This window comes from Panulirus ornatus, chromosome 58 (assembly GCF_036320965.1).
Source record: "Panulirus ornatus isolate Po-2019 chromosome 58, ASM3632096v1, whole genome shotgun sequence".
In the NCBI taxonomy this organism is placed as follows: domain Eukaryota; kingdom Metazoa; phylum Arthropoda; class Malacostraca; order Decapoda; family Palinuridae; genus Panulirus; species Panulirus ornatus.
The window spans coordinates 1414375-1422551 of record NC_092281.1 but is presented as its reverse complement, the minus strand read 5'-3'; the positions used below and the strand labels follow the sequence as shown (position 1 = coordinate 1422551).

General features: G+C 51.4%; 1 protein-coding gene across 2 annotated transcripts in view; it reads right to left on the bottom strand.

The window, feature by feature from the left end:
* Window positions 1-2346: 2346 nt before the first annotated feature.
* LOC139766844 (uncharacterized) overlaps window positions 2347-8177 on the bottom strand; it is a 38537-nt gene continuing 32706 nt past the window's right edge. For both annotated transcript variants that reach the window (XM_071695795.1, XM_071695794.1), the window contains exons 15-17: window positions 4678-4822; window positions 3591-3666; window positions 2347-3271 (exon numbers count right to left, since the gene is read on the bottom strand). In XM_071695795.1, coding sequence (XP_071551896.1) covers window positions 3210-3271; window positions 3591-3666; window positions 4678-4822 — 283 coding nt within the window. In that variant the 3' untranslated portion in view covers window positions 2347-3209. The remainder of the gene's footprint in view (window positions 3272-3590; window positions 3667-4677; window positions 4823-8177) is intronic.

Below are 8177 nucleotides of genomic sequence, written 5' to 3'. Positions count from 1 at the left end.
TCTCCTTTTACTCCGTGTGTCTGAAAGATTACTCACACGTCTCATACGATTAATGATCAACTAGACCATTGGATGGGTAGATTAATCCCCGACCTCACATGATTAATGATCAACTAAACCAGTGAGTAGATTAATCCCCGACCTCACATGATTAATGATCAACTAGACCAGTGGGTAAATATCATCTGGAAATAACGGACCGAGAGTCAAGGAGCTACGCTGTGTATGGCGTCACCAGGCGTTACTTCTGTGACGACTTAACGTTTATCACAAAGGTTTATGTCTCTGGCAGGTCCTGCGCATGCCCAACAGGAGAACCAGCACAGACGAACAGACACCTAACAGCAGTTGACGACCTGACTGGCGATAGGGCTCGTGTTATGTGCTGGAAGTATTAAAATATACCATTAGCTCACCAGGTCCTTCAGTCGTATATTCTAAAATTAGTCTGTCGATAACTTATGAAAAAAACCACCAAATTTACGTTCATTGACATGGAATGTAATGTCACCTATCTACTGTGTCACAGTACATGGGTTGTGGTCATATATTTAAGGATTATCTGGTATTTATTCTCATATATTTAGAGGGTCAGTGAGGAGAGGTTGACAGTGAGGATATATGTGTCAGAGGTGGAGGGAACAAGAAGCGGGTGACCAAATTGGAGGTGGAAGGATGAAGTGGAAAAAGGCTTTGGGTACTTTGGGCCTGAACACGCAGGAGGGTGAGAAGCGTGCACGGGACAGTGATTTAGAGCGATATAATTTACAAGGATAGAGATGCTCTGTGGAAGGTATTAAGAATATATGGTGTGGGAGGAAAGTTGTTAGAAGCAGTGAAGAGTTTTTATCGAGGATGTAAGGCATGTGTACGTGTAGGAAGAGAGGAAAGTGATTGGTTCTCAGTGAATGTAGGTTTGCGGCAGGGGTGTGTGATGTCTCCATGGTTGTTTAATTTGTTTATGGATGGGGTTGTTAGGGAGGTAAATGCAAGAGTTTTGGAAAGAGGGGCAAGTATGAAGTATGTTGGGGATGAGAGAGCTTGGGAAGTGAGTCAGTTGTTCGCTGATGATACAGCGCTGGTGGCTGATTCATGTGAGAAACTGCAGAAGCTGGTGACTGAGTTTGGTAATGTGTGTGGAAGAAGAAAGTTAAGAGTAAATGTGAATAAGAGCAAGGTTATTAGGTACAGTAGGGTTGAGGGTCAAGTCAATTGGGAGGTGAGTTTGAATGGAGAAAAACTGGAGGAAGTGAAGTGTTTTAGATATCTGGGAGTGGATCTGGCAGCGGATGGAACCATGGAAGCGGAAGTGGATCATAGGGTGGGGGAGGGGGCGAAAATTCTGGGGGCCTTGAAGAATGTGTGGAAGTCGAGAACATTATCTCGGAAAGCAAAAATGGGTATGTTTGAAGGAATAGTGGTTCCAACAATGTTGTATGGTTGCGAGGCGTGGGCTATGGATAGAGTTGTGCGCAGGTGGATGGATGTGCTGGAAATGAGATGTTTGAGGACAATGTGTGGTGTGAGGTGGTTTGATCGAGTGAGTAACGTAAGGGTAAGAGAGATGTGTGGAAATAAAAAGAGCGTGGTTGAGAGAGCAGAAGAGGGTGTTTTGAAGTGGTTTGGGCACATGGAGAGGATGAGTGAGGAAAGATTGACCAAGAGGATATATGTGTCGGAGGTGGAGGGAGCAAGGAGAAGAGGGAGACCAAATTGGAGGTGGAAAGATGGAGTGAAAAAGATTTTGTGTGATCGGGGCCTGAACATGCAGGAGGGTGAAAGGAGGGCAAGGAATAGAGTGAATTGGAGCGATGTGGTATACCGGGGTTGACGTGCTGTCAGTGGATTGAATCAAGGCATGTGAAGCGTCTGGGGTAAACCATGGAAAGCTGTGTAGGTATATATATTTGCGTGTGTGGACGTATGTATATACATGTGTATGGGGGGGGGGGGGCATTTCTTTCGTCTGTTTCCTTGCGCTACCTCACAAACGCGGGAGACAGCGACAAAGTATAAAAAAAAAAAAAAAAAAAAATTTACAAGGAGTGGACGTGCTGTCAATGGACTGGACCAGGCTTTGTGAAGCGTCCGGGGTAAACCATGGAAAGGTCTGTGTGGTCTTAGGGTGGATTGGGAGCTGTGGTTACGGTGCATTACACATGACAGCTAGAGACTAGATGTGGGGGAATGTGGCCCTTCTTCGTTTGTTCCTGGCGTTACCACGCTACATACCAGATCATGTTTTAACCTATTGATGATCAAGTGGTTAAGCCACCCGCTTACCGTTCACTGTAGCCTAGGATGAACACCCGGACTTTTCTTACTTTAGGAGTATGAATGAAAACAACTTTTTCCATACTTTATTAAGTAATACACAGATAGAAAGTCGTACCCATGGATTAGGCATCTTCAAGCGAACTTAAATACAGATCTTGAGGTACAAAATATGCAGCCTCTACCTTGTGGTGGTGGTGGAGCTGGTACTGTACCACAGATACAGTGACGCTGTATTGGTCCCCAGTGTTTGATATCAAGTGGATAGTACAACTCAGTGTTATATAGATCAGGATGGCTGAAGCATTACTTGAGGTTTGTGTTAGAAAGGAAAAGATACAATGAAGATGTGAGAGGGATGTGTGGTGTGAAGTCAGGGGCTATGTAGAACCGTGAGTGAGGATCTCAAAGGTGGGTGAGAAGATATACATTAAGAAAATCGAACGTACACAGACCGCGGTGGGCTGACGATGGAGGAGGAATAATCAGGGATTGGATGTAGTGCAGGAGTGTTGGCTGTGTGCAGGAGCTGTGAAGATGGAGGAGGTGGTGTCATCTGACGAATCAACTTAGTGTCAAGATGGACTGGGGAGGAAAAAACATTGATATGAGTACAGATATACATGTTTCCCACCGGCCATGAGCGCAGGATTAGTGATGTCAGAGGCTGTGTGTGTCTACCTGCTTCACCCACAGTACTGGAAATGATGATTCGATGATACATACATAGATAAGAACCACGGATGATAATGATGATGATGATGATGATTTGATACATGACTACACAGTAAACCGTCTTCGAACCGTTGGTTTGCGATGGTCTTCTTCACAGGGCAAGACGTGAACGTTCATGGCGACACATCTGACTCGATCAGGAAAGTGATGTTTGTATGTGATGTTTTCCTCCAGATGTTTCAGGATATTCGCAACATGGATCACATATGGGCGTGATCCGCCTCCTGAAATGCTTCGTTGACGCTGCCGCTGTTCCTCCAGTCTGACAAAAAGGAATATATATATATATATATATATATATATATATATATATATATATATATATATATATATATATGATACTCTAACTTTCCATAGTCAGTGTTGTTGATAACAATAAGTCGTCCAGCTAACAGTCTAATGAAAAGAGGTACTTGTAGACAATCGTATGCTTAAACTCGTAGCTCACACAGCAAGAACACTTGGAATCTGATACCTTCTTGTCTGTGACGAGGCGTTGATATAATGCTCCTACGTACTGACCTGGAACACCATTATTCTCATAGTGTTAAGAGGATTCTGATACGGTGTTGATAACTTACCCTCTGCTACATGCCTCCACCTTGCTGGGTCCTTGATATACGCTGCGATGCACTTATACAGATACAGGTACTGATCCTGAGGGTTACATGAGATATAGTGAATACGGAATATATATATATATATATATATATATATATATATATATATATATATATATATATATATATATATATATATATATATATATATATATATATGAGAGAGAGGATCATTGATCATCTAGTATGGTAGAGGATGTGAGGATCAATAACTAGTGTTTTGTACTCTTGGATCCCACTGGGAACACGTTCTCAGAACCGATGCTTTGATGTCTTGAGCAGTGCATAGTAAATTTAGATGTATATCTTGAGTGTGTGTGTGTGTGTGTGACTATATTTCAAGATATTGAAATTAATAATCGTCTCGATTTAAGCTATGAAGATCATGTAGGTGTACGTGTTATTATGGAGCGAGTCCTTCATGATCGTCTGGTCTTATCCTAAACTACAGACGATAACGACATGACATAAGATAGAGGTGAGAAGGTCTTCTCCCAAGCTGACCCTGAGCAATATGGGGGTCATGGCCATAGCATTTCGCCTCGTGTTGTTGGTAAGGACTGAACGAGCGCTGACAAGTCTTTCCCTGTGTACGGAGGAACTTGTCAGTCACTTGTAAGGTGACTGGTTAACAAGGTAGCTTCGTGCAGCAGCCAGTGGTTCTAGGAAAGGTATTGGGTACTATATGGTTTCGCCTGAACCTAAGATAGTCTTTTGGGGTCATGTACGAAGTTAGAATCAAATGCTAATAAGCTAATAAAATCAAATGCTAAAATGCTAATAAAATTCTTTCATGAATTTGATATGTGTTCTCCAGTGTGTGTATGCCACAACCAGGGCTTGGACTGAAGACTGAAGTCTCAGTGGAACTTTAGACCTGAATTTAGGGTTGAATACGAATTGGTCTGGCAGACCTTGAATATTGTACCAAGTACTTGTCTCTCTCTCTCTCTCTCTCTCTCTCTCTCTCTCTCTCTCTCTCTCTCTCTCTCTCTCTCTCTCTCTCTCTCTCTCTCTCTCTCTCTCTCGGGCGCTGGGCCAGACTCACCGGGGCCTGCACCATGCACGGGCGACACTTGCGCATGCTCAGCACTGTCTGCATGACGTTCACTGTAAGAGCCGACCACTCGCCCTTGACAGTGTCCATCAACTTCCACAGTCCGATGAAGGTGCCAGTCCGACCCACCCCAGCCCTGAGGGAGAGACACTACGCGTCAGTCCTTGACCCACCACTCATGACCCTGAGGATGGGGACCCACCACTCATGACCCTGAGGGTGGGGACCCACCACTCATGACCCTGAGGATGGGGACCCACCACTCATGACCCTGAGGATGGGGACCCACCAGTCATGACCCTGAGGATGGGGACCCACCACTCATGACCCTGAGGATGGGGACCCACCAGTCATGACCCTGAGGATGGGGACCCACCAGTCATGACCCTGAGGTAGGGGACCCACCAGTCATGACCCTGAGGATGGGGACCCACCAGTCATGACCCTGAGGATGGGGACCCACCAGTCATGACCCTGAGGATGGGGACCCACCAGTCATGACCCTGAGGATGGGGACCCACCAGTCATGACCCTGAGGATGGGGACCCACCAGTCATGACCCTGAGGATGGGGACCCACCAGTCATGACCCTGAGGATGGGGACCCACCAGTCATGACCCTGAGGGATGGGGACCCACCAGTCATGACCCTGAGGATGGGGACCCACCAGTCATGACCCTGAGGATGGGGACCCACCAGTCATGACCCTGAGGATGGGGACCCACCAGTCATGACCTGAGGATGGGGACCCACCAGTCATGACCCTGAGGATGGGGACCCACCAGTCATGACCCTGAGATGGGGACCCACCAAGTCATGACCCTAAGGATGGGGACCACCAGTCATGACCCTAGGGTGGGGACCCACCACTCATGACCCTGAGGGATGGGACCCACCACGTCATGACCTAAGAGGATGGGACCACCACTGTCATGACCCCTGAGGATAGGGGACCCACCAGTCATGACCCTGTGATGGGGACCCACCAGTCCTGACCTGAGGATGGGGACCCACCACTCATGACCCTGAGGATGGGGACCCACCAGTCATGACCCTGAGGATGGGGACCCACCACTCATGACCCTGAGGGTGGGGACCCACCACTCATGACCCTGAGGATGGGGACCCACCACTCATGACCCTGAGGATGGGGACCCCACCAGTCATGACCCTGAGGGCATGGGGACCCACCACCTCATGACCCTTGAGGGTGGGGACCCACCACTTATGACCCTGAGGGTGGGGACCCACCATCATGACCCTGAGGATGGGGACCCACCACTCATGACCCTGAGGGTGGGGACCCACCACTCATGACCCTGAGGGTGGGGACCCACCACTCATGACCCTGAGGGTGGGGACCCACCAGTCATGACCCTGAGGATGGGGACCCACCACTCATGACCCTGAGGATGGGGACCCACCAGTCATGACCCTGAGGGTGGGGACCCACCAGTCATGACCCTGAGGATGGGGACCCACCAGTCATGACCCTGAGGGTGGGGACCCACCAGTCATGACCCTGAGGGTGGGGACCCACCAGTCATGACCCTGAGGATGGGGACCCACCAGTCATGACCCTGAGGATGGGGACCCACTAGTCATGACCCTGAGGATGGGGACCCACTAGTCATGACCCTGAGGGTGGGGACCCACCACTCATGACCCTGAGGGTGGGGACCCACCAGTCATGACCCTGAGGATGGGGACCCACCAGTCATGACCCTGAGGATGGGGACCCACCAGTCATGACCCTGAGGATGGGGACCCACTAGTCATGACCCTGAGGATGGGGACCCACCACTCATGACCCTGAGGGTGGGGACCCACCAGTCATGACCCTGAGGATGGGGACCCACCAGTCATGACCCTGAGGGTGGGGACCCACCAGTCATGACCCTGAGGATGGGGACCCACTAGTCATGACCCTGAGGATGGGGACCCACCAGTCATGACCCTGAGGGTGGGGACCCACCAGTCATGACCCTGAGGATGGGGACCCACCAGTCATGACCCTGAGGATGGGGACCCACCAGTCATGACCCTGAGGATGGGGACCCACCAGTCATGACCCTGAGGATGGGGACCCACCAGTCATGACCCTGAGGGTGGGGACCCACCAGTCATGACCCTGAGGATGGGGACCCACCAGTCATGACCCTGAGGGTGGGGACCCACCAGTCATGACCCTGAGGATGGGGACCCACCAGTCATGACCCTGAGGATGGGGACCCACCAGTCATGACCCTGAGGGTGGGGACCCACCAGTCATGACCCTGAGGGTGGGGACCCACCAGTCATGACCCTGAGGGTGGGACCCACCAGTCATGACCCTGAGGGTGGGGACCCACCAGTCATGACCCTGAGGGTGGGGACCCACCAGTCATGACCCTGAGGGTGGGGACCCACCAGTCATGACCCTGAGGGTGGGGACCCACCAGTCATGACCCTGAGGATGGGGACCCACCAGTCATGACCCTGAGGATGGGGACCCACCAGTCATGACCCTGAGGATGGGGACCCCACAGTCATGACCCTGAGGATGGGGACCCACCAGTCATGACCCTGAGGATGGGGACCCACCAGTCATGACCCTGAGGATGGGGACCCACCAGTCATGACCCTGAGGATGGGGACCCACCAGTCATGACCCTGAGGATGGGGACCCACCAGTCATGACCCTGAGGATGGGGACCCACCAGTCATGACCCTGAGGATGGGGACCCACCAGTCATGACCCTGAGGATGGGGACCCACCAGTCATGACCCTGAGGATGGGGACCCACCAGTCATGACCCTGAGGGTGGGGACCCACCAGTCATGACCCTGAGGATGGGGACCCACCAGTCATGACCCTGAGGATGGGGACCCACCAGTCATGACCCTGAGGGTGGGGACCCACCACTCATGACCCTGAGGATGGGGACCCACCAGTCATGACCCTGAGGGTGGGGACCCACCAGTCATGACCCTGAGGGTGGGGACCCACCAGTCATGACCCTGAGGATGGGGACCCACCAGTCATGACCCTGAGGGTGGGGACCCACCAGTCATGACCCTGAGGGTGGGGACCCACCAGTCATGACAATGAGGGTGGGGACCCACTAGTCATGACCCTGAGGATGGGGACCCACCAGTCATGACCCTGAGGATGGGGACCCACCAGTCATGACCCTGAGGGTGGGGACCCACCACTCATGACCCTGAGGGTGGGGACCCACCACTCATGACCCTGAGGATGGGGACCCACCACTCATGACCCTGAGGGTGGGAACCCACCAGTCATGACCCTGAGGATGGGGACCCACCACTCATGACCCTGAGGATGGGGACCCACCACTCATGACCCTGAGGGTGGGGACCCACCAGTCATGACCCTGAGGATGGGGACCCACTAGTCATGACCCTGAGGATGGGGACCCACCAGTCATGACCCTGAGGGTGGGGACCCACCACTCATGACCCTGAGGATGGGGACCCACCACTCATGA